At 42.7% G+C, this 26,369-nt stretch overlaps 1 protein-coding gene and 1 long non-coding RNA gene across 3 annotated transcripts in view; one reads left to right on the top strand and one right to left on the bottom strand.

Moving 5' to 3' along the window:
* The window catches only part of PLXND1 (plexin D1), a 167,711-nt gene that overhangs the window by 41,003 nt on the left and 100,339 nt on the right, over positions 1-26,369 (bottom strand). The window contains exons 18-25 of the mRNA XM_079964483.1: positions 25,661-25,927; positions 24,059-24,208; positions 18,274-18,388; positions 17,172-17,279; positions 15,859-15,971; positions 12,394-12,501; positions 6,856-6,986; positions 1,704-1,902 (exon numbers count right to left, since the gene is read on the bottom strand). Coding sequence (XP_079820609.1) covers positions 1,704-1,902; positions 6,856-6,986; positions 12,394-12,501; positions 15,859-15,971; positions 17,172-17,279; positions 18,274-18,388; positions 24,059-24,208; positions 25,661-25,927 — 1,191 coding nt within the window. The remainder of the gene's footprint in view (positions 1-1,703; positions 1,903-6,855; positions 6,987-12,393; positions 12,502-15,858; positions 15,972-17,171; positions 17,280-18,273; positions 18,389-24,058; positions 24,209-25,660; positions 25,928-26,369) is intronic.
* Positions 1-26,369, top strand: part of LOC307209498 — a 139,120-nt gene that overhangs the window by 53,014 nt on the left and 59,737 nt on the right. The window lies entirely within an intron of this gene.

Below are 26,369 nucleotides of genomic sequence, written 5' to 3'. Positions count from 1 at the left end.
CAGGGAGGCGCAGCGCCGCCATCCCGCTGTTCCTCAACCTGGTTCGGTTTCCCTGACCTGGTTTTGGGGGGGAATTAAAGGAATTTCCCCCCCTTTATTTCCCCCCAAAAAAACTAGGTGCATCCTATGGGACGGAGCGTCCTATGGGACGAAAAATACGGTAGTACTTTGAGTAAATTTTAAACTTTCTGTAATGGATGTGACATTAATTCAAGAAATGAACATGCGTCAGGGACTCAAAGGTGACTAGTGAACGTGGGCAGTATTTGCGTTAATAAGCATAAGAAGCTAAGGTAAGGCAAGACTTACTTAGATGAAAGTATGGAACCAGAAATGGGGAGCTAAACAAATAAAAAGCCTTGATTCATGGGGCTCATTAATAAAATAGCTGAGTATCAGTAGTTTTGGTCATCACTGATTATGTTTTGAAGCATAAAATTGTATTTTTTTTAAAAAATCCAAAACTAAATTTGAGTCTAATTCTTGAAGGCAAACTCCAAGCCTCCAATCCTTTCTTGAAAAGCAACATTTGCAGACAGTATGCTGATAGCATTTGAGTTGAGCCAATTACAAAATTTGCATAAACAGGTGCAGCCTTTGTGTTCATATTTGGATTTCTCATGTTGGGCTATAGAAATATCAGCCTAGTAATTTTCTAGGATCAGAGGGAGCCCCTCGAAAAGAAATATGGCCAATATCAACAATCCTGGTTGAAACATTATCATAAAAATGCAGTTGTTTTGAAACAAAATCTGAGAGGCTAACATTTGACATTTGAACAGAAATTCCACAACAGCATCAATGGGAATAATTCTTCCCTAGAAAAACTTGGGGGATAAAGAAGTGGGAAATGCTGGAAATAGACAACTTCCCTCTATGCTAGTTATCACCTTAGTATGTTTTTTTGCCAGAACATTATTAAGGTAGGCTAAATGGAAAAAGTATCAACTGTTTCAGCAATGGGGATTAAGTTTTTTTAGAATCTTATAATAATAATAATAATTTATTATTTATGCCCTGCCCATCTGGCTGAGTTTCCCCAGCCACTCTGGGCAGCTTTCAACAGAATATTAAAATACAATTGTCTATTAAACATTAAAAGCTTCCCTAAACAGGGCTGCCTTCAGATGTCTTCTAAAAGTCTGGTAGTCGTTCTTCTCTTTGACATTTGGTGGGAGGGTGTTCCACAGGGTAGGTGCCAATACTGAGAAGGCCCTCTGTCTGGTTCCCTGTAACTTGGCTTCTCACAGCGAGGGACCCGCCAGAAGGCACTGGACCTCAGTGACCAGGCAGAACAATGGGGGTGGAGATGCTCCTTCAGGTATACTGGACCGAGATCACACGCATTTCAGAGATCACACGCATTACTGTTTTGGGACCTCACAACAACTGCTTAAATGGCAGCGGTTCTATATACTTTTAGATATCTGAAAATCTCTGTTCAGCTGTTTACTTGATGGCCTGGGACAAGTCACTGTCCATTAACCTATTCTACACTGAAGTGTTGCTGATAAAAAGTGAGATAACGCTATATCTTAATCTCTCTCCTGGGTCACCATTACCTAAAAAGAGAGGGGAGGGGGGGGGGGAAATCTAAATGCCCTGAGTAGGAGACAATGAACTATCAAAGGTGCCCTGCCCAGTTTCCCACAGCCACACCAGGTTGCAGCCTCCTCCAAAGCTAAGTGGTCTTTCCTACTTACTCTAAGAAAGCTGTACATGCAGATGGACATCCAGTTGGTCAGCATCTTCTCAACTACAGATTCTGTCCTCCTCAGCATAAGCTTGGGGTTTTTAGAGGCAGACGCATCAATGAGATCCACCAAGAGGTCCTTCATGATGCTGGTGTAGTACTCCAGTTTCCCATGTAATGCAATGGTGAGCAAAGAGGCCAGGTTGCATCTGCAAGAAGAGTTAATGGATGGTTTTTGAGACTGATAGTACAACTGGGACCCATCAATCAACGTGAACAGAAATTAAAACCATGGTAACGTTCCAGATTTTTAAATTTTTTTTTGCGCAAAGCCTTTCAAAATTGTTGAAGCTTCAAACCATTTGTATTGCAGCTGTGCATAATCACATTGTATTATGCCCCTCCAATAGAAATGGATGCCAATCGTTCAAAGAAAAAAAACACTGTTCTGGCACTCTGTAGAATAATAGAGAAGGTTAACACCAGAAAGCTGGAAAATGGCATAGTTGTATCTTTTAAAGAAATAAAGGAACAGCATGATGTTTAGGGGGATATGGTTGTTGTTTTTTGTATGTGGGTTATATACAGAGCCCTTGAGATGCAAGGCTACTTAGGTCTGCTGTACAATAACCATAAAACACAGCCAGGCAGCTCTACCAACTACTTTACTTTCTTCATCCTTTAAAAGCTCCCCAGTTGTCATTTCTTTATACAGGGTGCTTCTGAATTAAGCACCATATATTGTGTCTCTTCTGACAGAGGCAGCCACAGAATGCACTTCAGAACACGTTAATCCTGCTTGCTCCACGATAACACCATGAAGACTACTTTGTGATATGCTAGTGACTCAGGAGGCATAAATGACTACTAAGAGGGCCTGAATAGTTGTTGTAGTGCAGAGAGGATGCAAGAAAAGCGAAGAGAAAATGATTTTAGCCACAGTGCTGTGGAAGCAAGCTTAACTCATGTTGTTGTTGTTTAGTCGTTTAGTCGTGTCCGACTCTTCGTGACCCCATGGACCAGAGAACGCCAGGCACTCCTGTCCTCCACTGCCCCCCGCAGCTTGGTCAGACTCATGCTGGTAACCTCGAAAACACTATCCAACCATCTCGTCCTCTGTCGCCCCCTTCTCCTTGTGCCCTCCATCTTTCCCAACATCAGGGTCTTCTCCAGGGAGTCTTCTCTTCTCATGAGGTGGCCAAAGTACTGGAGCCTCAGCTTCACAATCTGTCCTTCCAGTGAGCACTCAGGGCTGATTTCCTTCAGAATGGAGAGGTTTGATCTTCTTGCAGTCCATGGGACTCTCAAGAGTCTCCTCCAGCACCATAACTCAAAAGCATCAATTCTTCGGCGATCAGCCTTCTTTATGGTCCAGCTCTCACTTCCATACATCACTACTGGGAAAACCATAGCTTTAACTATACGGACCTTTGTTGGCAAGGTGATGTCTCTACTTCTCAAGATGCTGTCTAGGCCTGTCATTGCCCTTCTCCCAAGAAGCAGGCGTCTTTTAATTTCGTGGCTGCTGTCACCATCTGCAGTGATCATGGAGCCCAAGAAAGTAAAATCTCTCACTGCCTCCATTTCTTCCCCTTCTATTTGCCAGGAGGTGATGGGACCAGTAGCCATGATCTTCGTTTTTTTGATGTTGAGCTTCAGACCATATTTTGCACTCTCCTCTTTCACCCTCAATAAAAGGTTCTTTAATTCCTCCTCACTTTCTGCCATCAAGGTTGTGTCATCTGCATATCTGAGGTTGTTGATATTTCTTCCGGCAATCTTAATTCCGGCTAGGGATTCATCCAGCCCAGCCTTTCGCATGATGAATTCTGCATATAAGTTAAATAAGCAGGGAGACAAAATGCAGCCTTGTCGTACTCCTTTCCCAATTTTGAACCAGTCAGTTGTTCCATATCCAGTTCTAACTGTAGCTTCTTGTCCCACATAGAGATTTCTCAGGAGACAGATGAGGTGATCAGGCACTCCCATTTCTTTAAGAACTTGCCATAGTTTGCCATGGTCGACACAGTCAAAGGCTTTTGCATAGTCAATGAAGCAGAAGTAAATGTCTTTCTGGAACTCTCTAGCTTTCTCCATAATCCAGCGCATGTTTGCAATTTGGTCTCTGGTTCCTCTGCCTCTTCTAAATCCAGCTTGCACTTCTGGGAGTTCTCGGTCCACATACTGCTTGAGCCTTCCTTGTAGAATTTTAAGCATAACCTTGCTAGCGTGAGAAATTAGTGCAATTGTGCGATAGTTGGAGCATTCTTTGGCACTGCCCTTCTTTGGGATTGGGATGTAGACTGATCTTCTCCAATCTTCTGGCCACTGCTGAGTTTTCCAAACTTGCTGGCATATTGAGTGTAGCACCTTAACAGCATCATCTTTTAAAATTTTAAATAGTTCAGCTGGAATACCATCACTTCCACTGGCCTTGTTATTTGCAGTGCTTTCTAAGGCCCATTTGACTTCACTCTCCAGGATGTCTGGCTCAAGGTCAGCAACCACACTACCTGGGGTATATGAGACATCCGTTTCTTTCTGGTATAATTCCTCTGTGTATTCTTGCCACCTCTTCTTGATGTCTTCTGCTTCTGTTAGGTCCTTTCCACTTTTGTCCTTTATTATGGAAATCTTTGTACGAAATGTTCCTTTCATATCTCCAATTTTCTTGAACAGATCTCTGGTTCTTCCCATTCTATTGCTTTCCTCTATTTCTTTGCATTGCTTGATTAAGAAGGTCTTCTTGTCTCTCCTTGCTATTCTTTGGAAATCTGCATTCAATTTCCTGTATGTTTCACGATCTCCCTTGCATTTTGCTTGCCTTCTCTCCCCCGCTATTTGTAAGGCCTCATTGGACAGCCACTTTGCTTTCTTGCATTTCCTTTTCATTGGGATGGTTTTCGTTGCTGCCTCCTGTATAATGTTACGAGCCTCCATCCATAGTTCTTCAGGCACTCTGTCCACCAAATCTAAATCCTTAAACCTGTTCCTCACTTCCACTGTGTATTCATAAGGGATTTGACTTAGATTGTATCTTACCGGCCCAGTGGTTTTTCCTACTTTCTTCAGTTTAAGCTTGAATTTTGCTATAAGAAGCTGATGATCTGAGCCACAGTCAGCTCCAGGTCTTGTTTTTGCTGACTGTATAGAGCTTCTCCATCTTTGGCTGCAGAGAATATAATCAATCTGATTTCGATGCTGCCCATCTGGTGATGTCCATGTGTAGAGTCGTCTCTTGTGTTGTTGGAAAAGCGTGTTTGTGATGACCAGCTTGTTCTCTTGACAGAACTCTATTAGCCTTTGCCCTGCTTCGTTTTGATCTCCAAGGCCAAACTTGCCAGTTGTTCCTTTTATCTCTTGACTCCCTACTTTAGCATTCCAATCCCCTATAATGAGAAGAACATCCTTCTTTGGTGTCACTTCTATAAGGTGTTGTAAGTCTTCATAGAATTGGTCAATTTCAGTTTCTTCAGCTCCAGTAGTTGGTGCATAAACTTGGATTACTGTGATGTTAAAAGGTCTGCCTTGGATTCGTATCAAGATCATTCTATCATTTTTGAGATTGCATCCCAGTACAGCTTTTGCCACTCTTTTGTTGACTATGAGGGCCACTCCATTTCTTTTACGGGTTTCTTGCCCACAGTAGTAGATATGATGGTCATCCGAACTGAATTCACCCATTCCCGTCCATTTTAGTTCACTGATGCCCAGGATGTCAATATTTATTCTTGCCATCTCATTTTTGACCACCTCCAACTTACCCATGTTCATGGTTCTTACATTCCAGGTTCCTATGCAATATTTTTCTTTACAGCATTGGACTTTCCTTTCGCTTCCAGGCATATCCGCAACTGAGCGTCCTTTCAGCTTTGGCCCAGCCGCTTCATCAGCTCTGGATCTACTTGTACTTGCCCTCCGCTCTTCCCCAGTAGCATGTTGGACGCCTTCCGACCTGAGGGGCTCATCTTCCAGCGTCATAACTTTTATATGCCTATTGTCTTTGTCCATGGAGTTTTCTTGGCAGGGATACTGGAGTGGCTTGCCGGTTCCTCCTCCAGGTGGATCACGTTTGGTCAAAACTCTGCACTATGACCTGTTCATCTTGGGTGCCCTGCTCGGCATAGTTCATAGCTTCTCTGAGTTCTTCAAGCCCCTTCGCCACGGCAAGGCAGTGATCCATGAAGGGGATCACTTAACTCCCCTTATGAGCTTAACTCATAAGGATATCAAATTCCTCCTCCTTCGTCCCTTCTCAATTCAAGGACTGTTGAAGTCCAGTCCTCTTCAGGCATTCTGTCGTCACATTAACATGCAAACTCTCCCCACCCCGTAGGGACAAGCATGCTAGCCCAGCCCCACACTGCTTTCTCAATTGCCCTCCGACCCTTCTGAAAAAGGGAGGCTCCCCAAACATTTTAGAACCCTGATTTTCCAGGAAGTTTTCAGCTTCAGATGCTTGTCCTAAATCTGCGGAGGGTGATGAAAATTGCAATGGCAGCAGGTGTGGGTGGCTACCTGCTTGTCCCTGTAGCATCCAACAACCATGTGCAACTTAAAAGAAAAATAGGGTGTCTGAAGAGGACTTATGTGAAGATGAAATCCTACACCTGCTTTTTCCTGAGGTGTTGCTTGGCTTCCTTCTGTCAGCTAGATAGAATTTCTGTAATATGTTGAGGGTATGTCAAGGTTGATTTGAGGTACGTATGTACCAAACTTTAAATCCCACCTGTAAGTGTGTGAATGAGCCCCAATGGTCTTTATATAAGCTATAAATATTTATTTCAGGTAATGCATTCAAAACCAGCAGTCCAAGGCTTATTTAGAATTGCTTTAATATATTTTGGAATACACAGAATGTGAACAGGTTATCTACCCTCTTTAAAACTTGGAGTTGCTCTGAGTTTGTTTGTTTTTTAAAAAAACACACCATCTGGAATCATTCATTCATTTCCCCATAAGCACAGATATCAGGTTTAGAAAAAGAACTCAAGAGAAAACCAAGTAATGATTCTGTGTTTATCAAACAGGAAGTACTTTTAAATGCCGAAAATCAGGGCAGGGCTCATCCAGGTTTGCAGGCTGAAAGAGGTGTGTGGTCAAGTTAGGCTGAACTTGTGTGCCACCTAAAGTTATCTTAAAATATTAAAAGAGAACCTTACCTGTCTCTAACAGCAAAATCTTTCTGCTGCTCAAGAGCATGGACAAAGACATTGAGAAAGTGCTTGTTGTTGAGTAAGGTTGAGAACAACGCAATTCCTTCTTCCATGTTGGGTCTACAATTTTCAGGAATCTAAGGCAAAACCAGCAATTTGGATGAGAACAGTCCCTCCATCTCCCATCACATACATCTTAACTAACCTACTTCATTTTAAGACTGTGTACAGCAGCTTAATAGTGGCTAGCAAGACAAAACAAAAACTTATTTACCACTGAAGGCACTCCAAATAGTTTATGACTACAAATTTGATAGGTATGAGCTACCTTGATACACGAAACAAAAACCATTTAATAAAAACCACAGTATACTTAACATATCAGCCACAAAGTAGGCACACAAAGGGAAATATTCATTCCCCTGCTTTGAGCCTTATTCACCTGATTCATGTAAAAACTCCCCCAAAGTTACGATTCTCCATCAAGTTAGACAGGCAGCTTTTTAAAGTGAGCCTAAAAGTGCTTCCTTGTGACCTACAACTAATGATGGATGGATGAATTTGTCAATTTCAGCTTGCCTGTCTCTCATTTTCCTAAACTAAAGTTCAGTTTGTTCGATTTCTGCATCTGTTTGTGATTGCTTTAAAAGAAGTCCACATGAACATTCATTCCCATTGTTATGCCATTGTTTCTAACAGGCACATTTTTGCATGTAATTTGGCACAGTACGCACATTTTTGCAAGCGATTTTGTTGTTGTTTAGTCGTTTAGTCGTGTCCGACTCTTCGTGACCCCCATGGACCAGAGCACGCCAGGCACTTCTGTCCTCCACTGCCTCCCGCAGTTTGATCAAACTCATGCTGGTAGCTTCAAGAACACCATCCAACCATCTCATCCTCTGTCGTCCCCTTCTCCAGGGTCTTTTCCAGGGAGTCTTCTCTTCTCATGAGGTGGCCAAAGTACTGGAGCCTCAGCTTCACGATCTGTCCTTCCAGTGAGCACTCAGGGCTGATTTCCTTAAGAATGGATACGTTTGATCTTCTTGCCGTCCATGGGACTCTCAAGAGTCTCCTCCAGCACCATAATTCAAAAGCATCAATTCTTCGGCGATCAGCCTTCTTTATGGTCCAGCTCTCACTTCCATACATCACTATTGGGAAAACCATAGCTTTTACTATACGGACCTTTGTTAGCAAGGTGATGTCTCTACTTTTTAAGATGCTGTCTAGCTTTATCATTGCTTTTCTCCCAAGAAGCAGGTGTCTTTTAATTTCGTGACTGCTGTCACCATCTGCAGTGATCATGGAGCCCAAGAAAGTAAAATCTCTTACTGCCTCCATTTCTTCCCCTTCTATTTGCGAGGAGGTGATGAGACCAGTGGCCATGATCTTCGTTTTTTTGATGTTGAGCTTCAGACCATATTTTGCGCTCTCCTCTTTCACCCTCAATAAAAGGTTCTTTAATTCCTCCTCACTTTCTGCCATCAAGGTTGTGTCATCTGCATATCTGAGATTGTTGATATTTCTTCCGGCAATCTTAATTCCGGCTTCGGATTCATCCAGCCCAGCCTTTCGCATGATGAATTCTGCATATAAGTTAAATAAGCAGGGAGACAATATACAGCCTTGTCGTACTCCTTTCCGAATTTTGAACCAATCAGTTGTTCCATATCCAGTTCTAACTGTAGCTTCTTGTCCCACATAGAGATTTCTCAGGAGACAGATGAGGTGATCAGGCACTCCCATTTCTTTAAGAACTTGCCATAGTTTGCTGTGGTCGACATAGTCAAAGGCTTTTGCATAGTCAATGAAGCAGAAGTAGATGTCTTTCTGGAACTCTCTAGCTTTCTCCATAATCCAGCGCATGTTTGCAATTTGGTCTCTGGTTCCTCTGCCTCTTCTAAATCCAGCTTGCACTTCTGGGAGTTCTCGGTCCACATACTGCTTGAGCCTTCCTTGTAGAATTTTAAGCATAACCTTGCTAGCGTGTGAAATGAGTGCAATTGTGCGGTAGTTGGAGCATTCTTTGGCACTGCCCTTCTTTGGGATTGGGATGTAGACTGATCTCCAATCCTCTGGCCACTGCTGAGTTTTCCAAACTTGCTGGCATATTGAGTGTAGCACTTTAACAGCATCATCTTTTAAAATTTTAAATAGTTCAGCTGGAATACCATCACTTCCACTGGCCTTGTTATTCGCAGTGCTTTCTAAGGCCCATTTGACTTCACTCTCCAGGATGTCTGGCTCAAGATCAGCAACCACACTACCTGGGGTGTACGAGACATCCATATGTTTCTGGTATAATTCCTCTGTGTATTCTTGCCACCTCTTCTTGATGTCTTCTGCTTCTGTTAGGTCCTTACCACTTTTGTCCTTTATTATGGTAATATTTGTACGAAATGTTCCTTTCATATTTCCGATTTTCTTGAACAGATCTCTGGTTCTTCCCATTCTGTTGTTTTCCTCTATTTCTTTGCATTGCTCATTTAAGAAGGCCTTCTTGTCTCTCCTTGCTATTCTTTGGAAATCTGCATTCAATTTCCTGTATCTTTCACTATCTCCCTCGCATTTTGCTTGCCTTCTCTCCCCCGCTATTTGTAAGGCCTCGTTGGACAGCCACTTTGCTTTCTTGCATTTCTTTTTCATTGGGATGGTTTTCGTTGCTGCCTCCTGTATAATGTTGCGAGCCTCCACCCATAGTTCTTCAGGCACTCTGTCCAGCAAATCTAAATCCTTAAACCTGTTTCTCACTTCTACTGTGTATTCATAAGGGATTTGGTTTAGATTGTATCTTACCGGCCCAGTGGTTTTTCCTGCTTTCTTCAGTTTAAGCTTGAATTTTGCTATAAGAAGCTGATGATCTGAGCCACAGTCAGCTCCAGGTCTTGTTTTTGCTGACTGTATAGAGCTTCTCCATCTTTGGCTGCAGAGAATATAATCAATCTGATTTCGATGTTGCCCATCTGGTGATGTCCATGTGTAGAGTCATCTCTTGTGTTGTTGGAAAAGCGTGTTTGTGATGACCAGCTTGTTCTCTTAACAAAACTCTATTAGCCTTTGCCCTGCTTCGTTTTGATCTCCAAGGCCAAACTTGCCAGTTGTTCCTTTTATCTCTTGATTCCCTACTTTAGCATTCCAATCCCCTATAATGAGAACATCCTTTTTTGGTGTCATTTCTATAAGGTGTTGTAAGTCTTCATAGAATTGGTCAATTTCAGTTTCTTCAGCACCAGTAGTTGTTGCATAAACTTGGATTACTGTTATGTTAAAAGGTCTGCCTTGGATTCGTATCGAGATCATTCTATCATTTTCGAGATTGCATCCCAGTACTGCTTTCGCCACTCTTTTGTTGACTATGAGGGCCACTCCATTTCTTTTGTGGGTTTCTTGCCCACAGTAGTAGATATGATGGTCATCCGAACTGAATTCACCCATTCCCGTCCATTTCAGTTCACTGATGCCCAGGATGCCAATATTTATTCTTGCCATCTCATTTTTGACCACATCCAACTTACCCAGGTTCATGGTTCTTACATTCCAGGTTCCTATGCAATATTTTTCTTTACAGCATTGGACTTTCCTTTCGCTTCCAGGCATATCCGCAGCTGAGCGTCCTTTTGGCTTTAGCCCAGCCGCTTCATCAGCTCTGGATCTACTTGTACTTGTCCTCCACTCTTCCCCAGTAGCATGTTGGACGCCTTCCGACCTGAGGGGCTCATCTTCCAGCGTCATAACTTTTATATGCCTGTTGTCTTTGTCCATGGAGTTTTCTTGGCAGGGATACTGGAGTGGGTTGCCGGTTCCTCCTCCAGGTGGATCACGTTTGGTCAAAACTCTCCACTATGACCTGTTCATCTTGGGTGCCCTGCTCGGCATAGTTCATAGCTTCTCTGAGTTATTCAAGCCCCTTCGCCACGGCAAGGCAGTGATCCATGAAGGGGCAGAGTGTATGAGATATTATTATCTGATAAAAACCAGCCTGATGGAAACATAACAGCTGCAACAGTATGGTACTCTTCCATTTACCCAAATGTAATTATTTTTTATTACATTTATACCCCACCATGCCTCCAAGAAGAAGAAGGTGACATACATAATTATCTCACATACCATTTAACCCTCACAACAACTCTGTGAGGTATGGCAGCCTGCGAGAGAGAGACTCAGCATAAGAATATAATGAGACCTGGCCAAAGGACCATCTAGTCCAGCATCCTGTTCTCACAGCAGCTAACCAGAAGCCTGCAGAGAAACCAGGGAGCAGGACACAAATGCAATGGCACTCTGCCCACCTGCTATTCCTAGTGACTGGCATTCAGAGGCCTCTGGCAGCGGAGGTAGAACATAACCACTGTGGCTAGTAGCTGCTGACAGCTGCTTATTGCAACTAGCATATACATTACAGGTGCCTCCCCACTTGTGTGTCATCAGCATGTGTGCTCCTTCTGCCATGTACACCATTTTCAGTGCTGAAAGGGGGAAGAACGGGGGAATCCATGGTGTTGTGCGGCAGTCAGGAATGGAGCCCCCGCATAAGTACTTACTTCTCAACTTAAAAGGTCCATTAAAGAAAATAGTACAATGGAACCTCGGGTTGTGAACGTGATCTGTGTGGGAGGCATGTTCACAACACACAGCGTTCGCAACCCGCAGTGCCACGTCTGCACATGCACGTGACGTGATTTGGCGCTTCTGCGCATAGTGTGATTTAGTGTTTCTGTGCATGCACAAGCGTCAAAACCCAGAAGTAACCCATTCCGGTACTTCCGGGTTTTGGCATGTCCAGAACCTGAAAACGCGTAACCTGAAGCATCTGTAACCCAGGAAATCAACATATACCAGGGACTCAAAGGCGAAAATTAGTGAGGAAATGGAGTGGCAAATGCTTAGTGTATCTGGGCAGTAAACGTTTGAGGTAATAAGGAGTTGAGGTAAGTCATTACTTCTTTGGATGGAAGTGTGGAACCAGAAACTGGGTTTGGAATAAATAAAAACCTCATTCACGGGGCTCAGAGGTCTGCAGGAAGTCTGCAAGCAGGTCTTGAGCGCCAAAGCATTCTCCCCAGTTGTGATTCTCATCAACTGTTATACAAAGGCATAATGCCTCTGACAGTGGAAGTAGAACCCAGCCATCGTGGTTAGTGGTCACTGGTAGTTTTATCCTCCATCAGTTTGTCTAAACTTTTAAAGCCATCTAAGTTGGTAATATCACTGTATCTTGTGGGAGCAAATTCCATAATTTAAACTATGCACTGTGTGAAGAAGGGTGTTTCTTCAGTGTATCCTATATCTTCTAATATGTGTGAATGCATATACATTTCTTCTAGAGCTCCCGCCCCATGAAATTATTATTTTTTTCTACAGCTTTCTACATCCTAGGACGACATTTCCTATTGTTTTTACTCCTCTGTAGCCAAACTTCAGTGGTTTCTCAGCCTATCCCTTTCCCTCAGTATGGAACATATTACTTATTTCTCATGCATTTCTTAACCACTATGATAAAACACACTGATCGTTACAGCTGTATCTGTAGCCAATACTCACCTTCCATTCTCCCAACAGTAATGGGTGAGTTTCTTGCACCTGAGAGCCCATCTGGGAATTAAGGTGCTGGGAAGGCAGAATGTAACGCTCTTCATAGAGGGAGGAACACTATTTTTTTTAAGAAACACAGAAAACAAATCCAAAGCACATCTTGTTATTTGGCAAAAAAGGAAGCATGATCAAATCCCTCATGCCTTCTCCAAGTCCCTGTGCCAACAAAGCAGTATTGTTATGGAGTGGCCAGGAGAAATGTCATCATGACTTGCGGCTACTCACAAGTAAGAAATAATGCGGTTTTATGGAGGTTTTAAACTATCGGCAAGAAGCTTCTGAATGAATGCATAGAAGAACTTTGGGGGAGGCATATTGTTTGAGAGAAACAAGGCATTCACAGTGTGAAGGTTATGAACTGCCTAATCTGACATTCATGGCTTCACAGAAAAGGGGGAATTATTTGGGACTAAGCCACAATAAGTAGTTATTGGGTATTTGAATATTTGCTTCTTCCAAGACAAAAGGAGCAAACTGTTTCATTCTCCTATATTTATATACTCGCCTGAGGCTTTGCGTAATCTGCAAGACAATTCAAATTCCGCTCACAGAATTCATTTGCAAATGAAGGAATTGCATATATTTCCATTTCTTCCTGTTTTTTTGGTTTGCTTTCATTTATTCTGCTTCTGAAATGTGGCTTTTCAAAAATTTGGGGCAAGTACTGGGATGGAATAGTGTAATGGGGAATGAAGGAAGAGGCGGCCATGCATACTGTAACATGAGATAAGATGCGAGCATCCATTGGCAAAGGGCAAGTTGCTGGCAACATATCAGTCTTTCCCTAGGACTACCCGAAATCATATTCAGCCCCAGTTTTCCTTTTAAGCACTCGCTGCTCATACATTTTAGTGCTTTTCCACAACTATGAGAGCTAGCAAATCTCAGGGTGGAATTCAACAAAGTTCTAAGTCTCTCGTTCCATCAATACCGTATTTTTCGCTCTATAAGACGCACCAGACCACAAGACGCACCTAGTTTTTGGAGGAGGAAAACAAGAAAAAAAAATTGTGAATCTCAGAAGCCAGAACAGCAAGAGGGATCGCTACGCAGTGAAAGCAGCAATCCCTCTTGCTGTTCTGGATTCTGGGATAGCTGTGCAGCCTGCATTCGTTCCATAAGACGCACACAAATTTCCCCTCACTTTTTAGGAGGGAAAAAGTGAGTCTTATAGAGCAAAAAAGACGGTACATGATTTCTGTTCGGAAACTGAACGTTCTCCCCCTCACCTTCCCCCTACACGCCATCTAAATCTGTTCTAGGGGGTTTCCACAACCTGCTAGGGCAGTCTGGGGGAGGGCACGGGTGGTGTAGAGTGGAAAGTGTCCTCTTGCAGAAGCAAAAATCCTAATTAGTGGGACACACTAATTGAACTTATTTATTATTTATTCCACTTATATCCCACCTTTTTCCTCCGAGGAGTTCAAGGTAGCATACATGGTTCTCCTGCCCCTCATTTAATCCTCACACGAACCCTGTGAAGTAGGTTAGGCTGAGGGTAAAAGGCCAAAGGTCACTCAGTGAGCTTCTGGCCGAGAGGGGATTTGCACCCTTGTCTCCCAGGTTAGAGGTTCAGGTCCTAGTCTGAACCTCTAACCACTACACCACATCGGCTCAGATTCACTTCCTCAGAATGTCAATTTTAACGTCTTGCTATGTACTAGATTCAGTGAATGTGAGTGCTTACCTCCCTGCTTTCTTTACTGCAAAACAACAACAAATGAAGCTCCCAAACAGAAATCACCCCTCTCTCTTCCGCTATCAATAAAATGCAGCTGTTTCTAGGGTGCAATGCTGCTTTTAGATCAGCATATAATACATTATGGGCAGACGATAACAAGAAAGCACAGCATTTGGTGTGACATTCATTACCGGGTTTAAGTTAACATACTCGCTCTACGCGGGGCTGCCCTTGAAGCTGACCTGGAAACTCCAGCGCGTGCAGAATGCCATGGCGAGGCTCCTTATGCGGCCCTTGCTGCGGGATCACATTCATCCAGTGCTTTACCAGCTGCACTGGCTCCCGGTGGAGTGCAGGATCAGGTTTAAGGTGCTGGTTTTGACCTTTAAAACCCTATGCGGCCTAGGACCCTCATACCTACGGGACCGCCTCTCCTGGTATGCCTCACAGAGGACCTTAAGGTCCATAAATAACAACACTTTGGAGGTTCCAAGCCTAAGGAGGTTAGATTGGTTGCAACTAGGTCCAGGGCCTTTTCAGCACTGGCCCTTATGTGGTGGTATGCTCTGTCACAAGAGACTAGGGTCCTGCGAGATTTGACATCTTTCCGCAGGGCCTGCAAGACGGAGCTGTTCCGCTTGGCCTTCGGCTTAGACTCACTCTGATCCCTTATATGGGATTTGGTATATAAATGTTCCCTTGGTTTTTTTGCTGGCCCATGTAGGACCAGCATGGATAGCTGGCTTGGGTGAATATCTGATGTTTCCTCCCTTTATGGTATTGATTTATGGGCTACTACTAAAATGAGGCTGCATTTTAAGCTGTATTTTAGTTAACTGTTTGTTTGGTTTTTTGTTTGTTTGTTTGTTGTTGTTGTTTTTTCTATTACGTTTTATTGTAATTCATATTTGGTGTTAGCCGCCCTGAGCCTGGTCCTGGTCGGGAAGGGCGGGGTATAAATAAAAAAAATATTTATTTATTTATTTATTTATTTATGCTGGATCTGGAACAGCTCAGTTAAAATGTATACACCTGTGAAGAGTCTGTAAAGATGTCATAAGGACACTGAATGCTGATTGTTTCTGCCAAGAAAGTGTCTTATAACAACTTCAATTATTGTTATACTCCTATTTTTGAGATATTTGGTTCTGAAAGTGAGCATGGTTGAACAGGCTGTCCAGATATGATTTGACTTAGCTGAATTATGAATGTAAAATTGAACTCCGTAACACAATTCCTGAGGCCAATCTCAGTGCAACACCAACCATCTTCTCACTGGGGAACTGACGATATATCTAACCCTGATTGCTGTAGTGCATAAATCAAAATACCTCAACTGGGGAAAAGATATTTGCTTATTAAACGTTTAAGAAACAGCACTTGATGCTAAGTGATGACATGCTACAGCCCTAGTTAATACTAGTTTGGGGATCTCTCTTCAGTGCCACTGCCTGACTGTACAGCCATTATTTTCTACTACAAACTTGCCTTCTAATTATCAACAAGGTCTGCTTCTGCTTACAAGACAAAGATCCATGGTGATGGGAAGCAGCTTCTGGGGCCTTGCTGTAGAACTAACATCACAATAACTGGACAATAGTATTAAACTGCACTCTAAACAATGAGTGTTAAAGGCAACATTGAGCATAAGGCAAACAGAAACACACACACCAGTGTACAGTTGGGAAAAAACCATGCATTATTAGAAGCTTTAAAGTGCCACAGTGTCTTACTTTGGGAAAGAATGTTCGTGTAACAAAGTACTTGTATTCCAGGAATGGGATTCCTTGACTGCGATTTAACTCCTTGGTAAGATCTGTCATATCTGTCTGGAGTTCTGCAAAACCTGATCCAAAGAAACCACAATCAGACCAAAGAGCTGCTTTCATGTAATGAAAACTTTTTCTTCTTCTTCTGTATGCTGCAGCACATTGGCAGCAGTTACACCTACTTTTTGGGGTCAAATCTTGCATCCTAATGATCTCTAGAACATCATGTGTAGCGGAGGATTCTGTAAAGACTCATGGACTAAAAAGAAATCTATTTTTCCTCTAACTTTGGCATGCAATATTTATATTTCTTAAGTATCTACAATGCTCTCATAAAATACAGTGCTCACACAGTGCTCTCATAAAATAGCAGGGCAGTGTACAGCAACATAAAACTATAACACCAACCCAAACTATAACTATAACTATAACATCCACCCAAATTAAAAGCAGTTTAGAACAATAATTTAAAAGACAGGCTACTCAAGAAAAATGTTGAATAACTGCATACGCCTTGTGGCATAAAAAGGTCTCCAAGAGACACCTGAAAGTTAAAAGTGAGGGTGCCTGCCAAATCTCTACTGAAAGTGTGTTCCACAGGATTGGCAACACAAACCACCTGACTTGTAGTTCAGGCCAGTCAGGCTGCTGTAAAATGGGGACAACTAACAGAACTCCTCCAGAGAATGCTATTTTAGTTTCTTTCACTAATGGATCCTAGAGCATCATTAAAGCCTCACAGGACTTTTGTGAAGAAGCCATTTCACACATATGGAAACCAGCAACATGAGACCATCTAGTAGCCACCTTCTGATGGCGTTGGTAAGACAATATTGAAAAAGAGCCATAGGCAGAAGTAGATCCCGTGTTCCTTGCTCATCGGATTATTTTACAATGCTAGTGAACTGGAAGCTTGCTATTTCCCCAAGTCCATGCAACAAGTTTCATTCAAAACTCCTGACCCTTCACCCATTAGGCTGCGGTTTGCCTACTTGGTTGCGATTTTGTTTACAAGTTCCCCAAATGCAGCAAACCGTTTCTGGAAGTTTCAATCACAGCACGAGGTGGCAGCTTCCCTTTTGTTAACAATAATACCATTTTGCAATCTCCGAGGAAGCTGATCTCCGAGTCACAGGACTCAATGCTGTGGGCGCTGCTGTTTCTTCTACATGAACTCTGAGGGGCATCTCAGGATTGCAAACTTCCCTCAGAGTATTTGAGAAGAAACATTTATTTGATGCCCTTGAACACTGACTCTTTAAAGTAAAGGTACTTACCTTTACGGATTTCTTCTCGGATCTGGGACTCCATCTCTTCCATCTGCAGAAGAGTCTTTTGCCAATAACGCTCCGCCCTGCGACTCTTGGTGCAAAACACAAACAGGGCTGGAGGAATGGAAGGAAAGAAAGGCCCAAAGAGAAGACAATGAGCAGTTGTGGCAGTGTTCAACACATCCATTTCCTATTAAAATAGAACTGGTGTTGCTATTACGATTCACTGGGAAAAGAGTATGTAACGCTACCCCCCTAACCAGTGAGAACTGCTGCTCACCAAACATGAGCCAATTGGAATGAAAAATAATTGACAGAGCTGGGTCTGATGGCTAGTCCTTTGGATCACGGATGAAGGAGCATGTCCAGAGGGTTAAGACAGTTCAGTTTATCTCAATACAGGAGCAGATGCTGCTTTGATATGCTACAAGCCCATTTGAGATATGAGATGAACACATTTGTGTTTGGATTGTGGTATGGTCTATCCATCCAACTTACATTAAAAACAATCAAACACAAACCCACCCACTGAATTATAAACTGTGTGGGTAAGCTAAACGTATTTCTCCTGTTTTCTTTCCTTTCTCGATTATTACATTAATCAAATACATTAGTAGGGTAGCTTACAAAAGAACATCAAAACCCCTTAAAAAATGGCTGGCCTTAACCTAGGCTTGGAAGCATAATACATGATGGAACACCTCTTCTCATATGAGCCCTATGTAGACTCTGAGGCCCCAACATAGTTCCTTCTCCATGTATTCCTCTGAAAGCAATCCCAACCATGGTAACAAGAGGACAGGCCTTTTCAATTGTGTCTCCTCCCCAACTTGTGGAATGTTGATATTAACATATTTTGACTTCATTCTACCAGGAATTTGAGTGTTAACATTTGACTGTTATAATTTGTGTTATTATCCCTTTCAGTGTGTTGTTGTACTGCTTTGCATTTTGAACAGTCTACTGCCTTCTATTTTCATATGTTGATTTTTCTTCCAGGAAAAGGACAAATAAATAAAATAAAATAACTCTATTGGATTTTTGGAATCTCTACTTGGAAAATGGTTATGTTGGGTGAAGCTGCCTGTGACAGGCATTTGTCCCTTACCTACAACAGAGAGCAGCAGCAAGATACTACAGATGACTATGGAAACAGTGATTGCCGTCTCACTTCCTCCAAGGTGCAACATAGCAATTGTTTGATTGAATTTCCCAACCTGGATCTAAGAAAGAACAGGATGGAACCATCATGAAGTTATTTAATGAGAAGCTAGGAGCAGTACAGAAATCAGGTTACATGGGAGGGATGTTCTGCACAGACAAATGAGTTTAGCAAATCATTTAGTGGCTGGCTCTGCAATACTGAATGAATCACAGTTCTGTAGTTTAATAGTAGGACCTACTTTGATTAGCATTGCCGGGTCTGGTTGATGGTTATCAGATTATCTGTGTGTCACATGCACAAAGGCAAAACTTATCCACTGAAGTTACTGACTTGGGGCCCAGATAAAGGTAAAGGTAAAGGTACCCCTGCCCGTACGGGCCAGTCTTGACAGACTCTGGGGTTGTGCGCCCATCTCACTTAAGAGGCCAGGGGCCAGCGCTGTCCGGAGACACTTCCGGGTCACGTGGCCAGCGTGACATCGCTGCTCTGGCAAGCCAGAGCCGCACACGGAAACGCCGTTTACCTTCCCGCTGGTAAGCGGTCCCTATTTATCTACTTGCACCCGGAGGTGCTTTCGAACTGCTAGGTTGGCAGGCGCTGGGACCGAGCAGCGGGAGCGCACCCCGCCGCAGGGATTCGAACCGCCGACCTTTCGATCGGCAAGCCCTAGGCGCTGAGGCTTTAACCCACAGCGCCACCTGCGAGCCTTTATTAAATCCACTGGGGCCCAGATACTACTGTTTATATCCCTGCTCATCACAAGAATTGCTACAAGACCCTGGATGACTTCTTCAGATCCTGTTGTCCACTATGTTTATTTATAATGTACGGGTACACTTTAAGAAGTCATACCCATGCCTGAAGATGAACATCGGAACTAGAATAAAGTATCAGTCCCAGAGAGACAAAATATGTTTTGATTTTTTAAAAAAATGTAAGTGCACATGCAAAATGTACATCAAATGTAAGCTTGATGCAAAAAAATAAAAAAATAAAAACACTTCACTTTGTTTCCAACATCATACTGTCATTAAACTTTGTGTGTCACTCCCAAGAATACACCTTTGTCTTTTCAATGCAAGGAGCCTCTGTCTCAGCCATCTAAATGGCTGTGGGAAATAGTTATTCAGACCCAGTTGATTAAACTTTAATATAAGATTCCACTGTCAGGTTTCTCCCTTCCCTTAGCAGCATGCTTTTTTTCAACGAACAACCTTTTTCATGCACAATAATATTTACTCAATCCGAATTCTCCAGCTCAGTTCACATTTAGCAGTTTTTCAAACATTTTATTTGAAACAGAAAGAAAAACATATGCAGCAACCTCAACTATCTGCAAAGCACAGTTCCCCTTCATTAATTATATAAAGACTGACGAGCGCTTTGACCTTCCTGTGCTAGGTGAGCAATGTATGATTTTTAAACAATACAGTGGTGCACAATTCTATGTCTTTTTATTTCATGCAGTTTAACAAATCCCTTGAACCAAGAGTATTATTTGCCGTTTACTGTTGTCAGTTGTTAAACTCTTTTAAAATGGGCTGGAAATCTCCAAGTAAAAGACAGGACCACGAAAGGAAATGAAGAGTCACAGGCACGTGCTGAAGAATTTGCGGCAGTGTTGGGGTTAAGGCACAGTAGTGGGATGGGCAACTGCGACCAAAGTGTGGTTTTAGGCAACCTACTTCTTCATCTCTGCACTAAACGGTCCAGCGGAAAGCTGGGGACAGGGAATTCATTTGTGATTGAATGGGGAAGCATACTCTCAGAACAACAAAGAAAATGAGGCATTTTCACTTCTGGAAACTTGAGTTTCGCTTCCCCACAGAAAGGAGTGTGACCTGGAGGGAGCTGGTCTGTGCCAACCAGTTGTGAATCAGGGGTCAGCTGAGAATCGAACTCTGTTTTCACTGGTAGACTCTGCACAGGCAACTGCATAATCCTGCTAGAAGTTACTAGAAACGAGCAGGAATTCCACTAAGGGGCACATCTATAGGGCAAAGAAATGAGTGCAAGAGGGGTTATTTGGGCTTAAATCATTCCAACAGCAGGAAGTGTTGCTTGTCCCTGGGCCCTGTGAAGGCAGAATGCTCCCCATCACTATCCAAGAGGCCAGACCTAGAGTTTATTGATATAATTTAGCTGTGGGTAATCTAATTTAATAGAATCTGTCACTAGAGAGTTTCCTGGATGGGATTTATTTCCTTTAGAAATGGTATCAGGCATCGGATGATTTTGATATTTCCCATGTGCTTTAAAATGTTGTTTAGCAACATGATAACCCTGCCATATCTAGCAATGGAAAAGTCTATCAGGTGACCCTAATTTTTTAAAACATTCTTTTACAAATAGGCACAGAATTCATGGTGCCTACTTTTTCAGACTTGGAACAGAAGAATAAATATGTACAGCAACCTTGCCTCTAATTAAAATAAAAGTTTCTATCTACTAAACTTCATAAGCAAAACATAAACATTTTCACATTTCCTGAAAATCCTGGTTTAGCAGAATATTCCACCATACATATATTCAGGTATCTACTAATGGTGGGAAACAGACAGAAAGAAGAAGCAACAGCTTGAAGTTTCCACATCCTTTGTCTAAGAAAACTGCAATGTAAAACCTCTTGATTTATTTTTCTTTATTAGTTATGTCTTGTTACGCTGCCCTCACATCACTGTGAGTGCAAAAACCCACACTTTTTGAGCAGCTCTAGGTAATGAGTAGAGTAATAAAGGAGCATCTCCACCCCCATCGTTTAGACCAGACACTGAGGTCCAGCGCTGAGGGTCTTCTGGCGGTTCCCTCACTGCGAGAAGTGAGGTTACAGGGAACCAGGCAGAGGGCCTTCTCGGTAGTGGCGCCTGCCCTGTGGAACACCCTCCCACCAGATGTCAAAGAAATAAACAACTATCTGACTTTCAGAAGACATCTGAAGGCAGCCCTGTTTAGGGAAGTTTTTAATGTTTGAAGTTTTATTCTGTTTTTAATGTTCTGTTGAAAGCTTCCCAGAGTGGCTGGGGAAGAAATATTTTTTTTTATTATGATTATGATTTTGATTATTGCCACAATTAGTAGCACCATGAACATACCACATAACATAAGCCAAAAAATGAAATCCCCTGCACAGTAAATTTTGATACTGAGGTAGACAATAAAGGAAGGTGAGAGAGCAATGAGAGAATTTTACATGCACTTAGGCTTAGTTTCTTAGTTGGACTGAGTTGCACAAAGCATGGTTTTAAAAATGTACGCATAGCCCTGGTATGGAGTCAGTGCACCAGACAAGAGCCTTCACACAATTGCTCTCCACCCCCCCCCCCCCGGGAAAAATATAAATGGGGAGCACGAAGCATGCTTTTTAAAAAGCATGCTTAATGTAACAAGTAGTTTGACCCTAAAGGTTTCCAAGCTGACGAATTTATGGAAAGAGTAGCTTTTAAGCAGGGATTTGATTATGATTTCACCTAAGTGTTCTGGGAAGGGGTTCCAAGCACGGGGAGCAGAAAGAACAGCAGAAAGACTGAAGCTATTTAAAGACTTTTGGGTGAGTGAGGCTGGACGGGTTGGAGAACTGACGATAATAAAGAGGGATTTGGGGAGACAAAGGAAGAAAAAGAGAGGGCGAGGCAAGCCTATGAAGACCAGGAGGCAGTGTTAAGTTGTTCGAGCTGGTTGCAAAAGGAAGTCAGTGAAGGGATTTGGGGCTGGGGGTGAAGAAGGGACTGCATGGTCCGCATGATAAGAGAAGTGAACAATTTTGGCAGTAGAATTCTGGAGCACCGCGATGAAACCAAGCCTTGGTCTCTTAGCATCTTTCCTGCTTAGCTGGGTTTAATGGCTGCTGGTATGGGATAAGAACGACATTTTCCAAATTTGCTGCCTCTGGGTCATATGTGGGATGCCAGCCAGGCATTGTGACCTGCCAAATACTTGGTAGACCACCCATGTTTATCAAGGAGAGCTGCAATACATACCTAGTGTGGCACATCTACCCTGGGGGGGTTGACAGGCTGATAAAGTGGCATGAATTTAACCGACGGCACACTTTTTTTAAGGATACAGCAATTTACATGGTATTAAAAGAACTCTGAAGTAAGGAGGGGGGACCCTACCAGCTTGCTTTTAAAAATATATATAGCTTACCCTATATTTATAAAAGTTCCAATTAAAGATGGAATTTTCTCATTTTATAGTTCCCTGTAACAATGGGTGAGGAAATTCAGAGGCCTGCTATTTCTGCCTATGTTTGTTTTGCCTTTGCAATGGAATTTCATGTACAAAGACCCAAATAACAAAATAACACCCTCTTCTCAGATGCAGTGCTAGAAGCATGGGTTTCTCCAGCTTAAAGAGAAGTTTCCATCCCACATTTGCGAAATGCTGTGCTTCTGGGGAAGATGTGGCCACAGGCTTCTCAAGTCCCAAAAGGCTCCCTCCCTCTCCCTCTCTCTAAGCCACATATTCCTGCCAACTTAATATTAACGCACTTACTGGAAAAAAGGGAACAACTGAGATTTGGGGGTAGGGAAAAAGAGAGAAAGCTGTAGGTTGTTAGGCCTTAGAGAGAACGTCTCCACCTGTCTCGATGTGTGAACAGCTTTAAAGCCACTCTGAAGAAGCTAAGGGACATGTAGAAGGTAAAAGTAATTGCAGAGAAATGAGTGTAATTAGTGACTCAGTCTGGGAAAAAAAACAGAAATGAAGACTTGTAAAACCACAAAAGCAGACGTACAAGTTGGAAGAAAGCTTGCACCGAAGAGCAAAACCTCCCTGAACGTGAAATCAGCAGCTGGGACATGGCCCTTTTGAGGGCTGCGCAACCACTCCCACCAGACTGAGGAAGAGGGAGGAAAGGAACCCTGGGCTGGGGAAAATACAAGACAGCCAACCATGGGAATTGGCTAAACTTTCTCCATGCTACCTCTGTCCCCACAACTATACTCCCATCTCTCACATCCACTTAGTCTACTGCGCTGAGAGCAGTAGCAGGGGTGCTAGCTCACAATAAACTACAGAGAATTGCCATACTCACTATACATGGGTGAAGGAAGACAAAGCACTTTTAAAGGAAAATATTAGATGATAGACAGGACCTGCAATTCAACACTGCAATACTGCCGCTTGGGAATTCACAAAACCATATACCCAACTTTATTTGTATTTAATTTGTTTATCCTCAGCAGAACCGGTCATTTCTTAATTGGACATGATCCCACCAGCCTGTCCTTAATGGGTTTCAGTTACTCTTAGCCTGCAGGGGAATTGCTGCCTTCTTTCTTTCTCTCCACCTCTTGCCAAGGTTCTGTCACACGTTAGCATTGCATTTTAGAGTGACAAAGAAACAAAACCCACGATGAAGAGAATGGACTTCTGTCTGAGTCACAGTTCAGAAACCAACAGTTCACAAACATGAACATCGCCCCAGATAATGAGGTCCCAAAGGGGTAGGGAAAGAGTCCATCTCCTCTGATGATGCGTTCCTGAATGCACTCCTTCACCTTCTCCCACGTAAGGTAAGTGATGTAATTCCATTTTAGGAGGGGTGAAATGATGGGGGCGGAGGTAAAATGCTACACTAAAGTAAAAGTGAGAATTCTAAAGATTTGGTTGGATTGCCTGTACATATAGTGGAAGCCAAAATCTAGGGTGTCAACAGTGTATGTATGTGGGTGAGGAGGCAGGTTAAATACAAGCTGGCAAATGCTTTCAGGCTTCTACTACTTACCGTAACAGGGAGTTGTCTTTCTGAGGTGCTCAGAGATTCATTGACTGAGCAGTGAATTACTTTATCTGAAACTATTTGGATCTCGCAGGAAATTAAGCCAATCTTAACTTCATACTCGTTGCTTTCCAGGCCAAGGTTGTCAGGCTCTTTCTAATTATGAAAAAACAAACCAAGTGAAAAATGACTGTGCCAGTGAATCAATGCTGGTCTCTGCTACACTGTCTACTTCTCAAAAGGTCGACTAAACTCTTGTCTCAAACATTTCTGAAATCTTTTGATTTAGTCCAAAGCTCTCCTTTTCAGCTGACATTTTCCATTTTACCAAGGCACCACAGGAAACACACAGCCCTCTTCCCATATTTCTATTTTAGATGTGATGGAGATACGGGGGATGGGGGGGGGGGGAACGGACAGGAACTGTTTTCCAGTTCCTTCCCAACTCCCAGAATGGAAAACATCAGAGCCAAAAAGCCTTAAAGGCCTGGGGAAACTGTCTTTGATCTTCCCCTGATTCTGCACATCAAATGGTATCTGATTAAAGATAATCATAAGCCTGTATAGAAACTGGTGACAGAAAGAAAGACTAGATGGTGCTTAGATCCTGATAATGGCTGCATTTGACTGGACAATGCTTTTGAAGTCCATGGTACTCAGTGAGAACATTTTGCAGAACATAAAGGCCTGTGACTAGCATTGTTCCAAATCATTCAATTCTGCTTTGTCTTGATTTCCTTGTTTATTTAACAGGAGGTGTCAAAATGATGTAGGATTTCTCTGAATAAGTATAAATTTTCAGCCTCCATTTCTTCCTTCAAATGTTCTTTTATCTGTTGTCCACTATTTCCTTATTTCTGAGTCTCTCAAGGGCTGGATTTGGCAGCTGTTAGAGGAGACATAAACTCTTGCTTGACTCTCTGTGTCTACATTTCCCCTTGAGTTTATTGAATCATGAGGTGCTCCTTCTTGCCCCAATCAATTGTTACAGTGTTTGAAGTGCTGGGAGGTCCTATTCCAGGCTAAGACTGCCTCTCCATGATCCCTCTCTTTTGAGACGTTAAAGGATTTCACAAATAAGCACAGCCCTGCACCCTTTTCACTTTCTTCACTTATCTGCCTGCATAGGACACAGAACCATCCAGGCAGCCCACCTTTGTTTTGAGGGTAGTTTCAGATGAGACATGAAGGTGCAAGGAACAGGAAGTGAAAGTGTCTCTTCTCCACCTCCCCTGCTCAGAAGATGTAAAACTTGTCCGCCCTTCAACAACTTGTACATCTTCCAAGAGAGGGAGAGGTGAAAGTTCTGGATAAGCTGAAGATGCAGAGGAACAGGAAGGAAAACACATTTGCATGTCATCCATTTCAGCATCGTATCCAAAACCACTCTCCTTAGGGGGATTAAAATTGTATTGCTCTTTCTTAGGGTAAGCTCATTATGACGCTGTTTGAGAAACAACATTCCCCCTTACAATATTTCTCACCATCGATGGGGTATCACCATCAACTCAGTCTAGCAATATTCCCTCACCAGCTGAACAAAAAGGTAATATGAACCAATGGGAAATGCCACCACTGAAGCATGCTTCACGTGCACCACATTCTTACATGTATAACTAGCGTCAAAGGCTCTCCTGGATGGTGTTTGATCCATTTCTCCTTCTTGGCTGTGAAGAACTGGGGGTCCATATAGTATTCCAAGTGGAACTTGCTAATGTGTATGGCCTCCTCTGGGTGTTCAAAAGGGAAAAGGCTGTCGTCGGTATACAGGCGTCCATTGATGTAGAAGTCCACAGGTGCTGGCTTGCTCCCGGTGAGGTTGGAAGCAGCTGGAGAAGGGCAGGTAATCACAGTGTCCGTGTGAACCTTACAGTTCTGAAAGCAGGAGAAAGCATGCACATCAAATACAGATCAACTCAAGTGGTGTCGATGGGCAAGCAAAGGTTTCAAAAAGTCTGCAGGCATTTGAGGGGTTTTTTTGCACGGGGCTAGATATTTTCATCAAAGTGGACAGAGAAAGATGGCACTGAAAGGGAGCCCTGCTTGCTAAAGGGATGAAATCAGCAATTACGAAATTATTGAATCATCTCTGACCATCATGTATCATAACAAAATAAAAATCAAAATGGAAAAATCCTTATATTTTGGCAAAATAAAATAATCAAAGCCCACAATCACAAAAATTATCCAAACAGACATTTCCAAATACGAAAAATCAAAATTCAGTTTAAAAATATTTCATTTTTAATCAAATAGTGGGATTGGTCTAATGAGAGGAGCTTTATACATTGACCCACAAAATCTGGACTGAGGGACA

Source organism: Podarcis cretensis, assembly GCF_951804945.1.
Source record: "Podarcis cretensis genome assembly, chromosome: 2".
Classification (NCBI taxonomy): domain Eukaryota; kingdom Metazoa; phylum Chordata; class Lepidosauria; order Squamata; family Lacertidae; genus Podarcis; species Podarcis cretensis.
The sequence above is the reverse complement of the archived record's forward strand: the minus strand, read 5'-3'. Positions and strand labels throughout refer to the sequence as shown.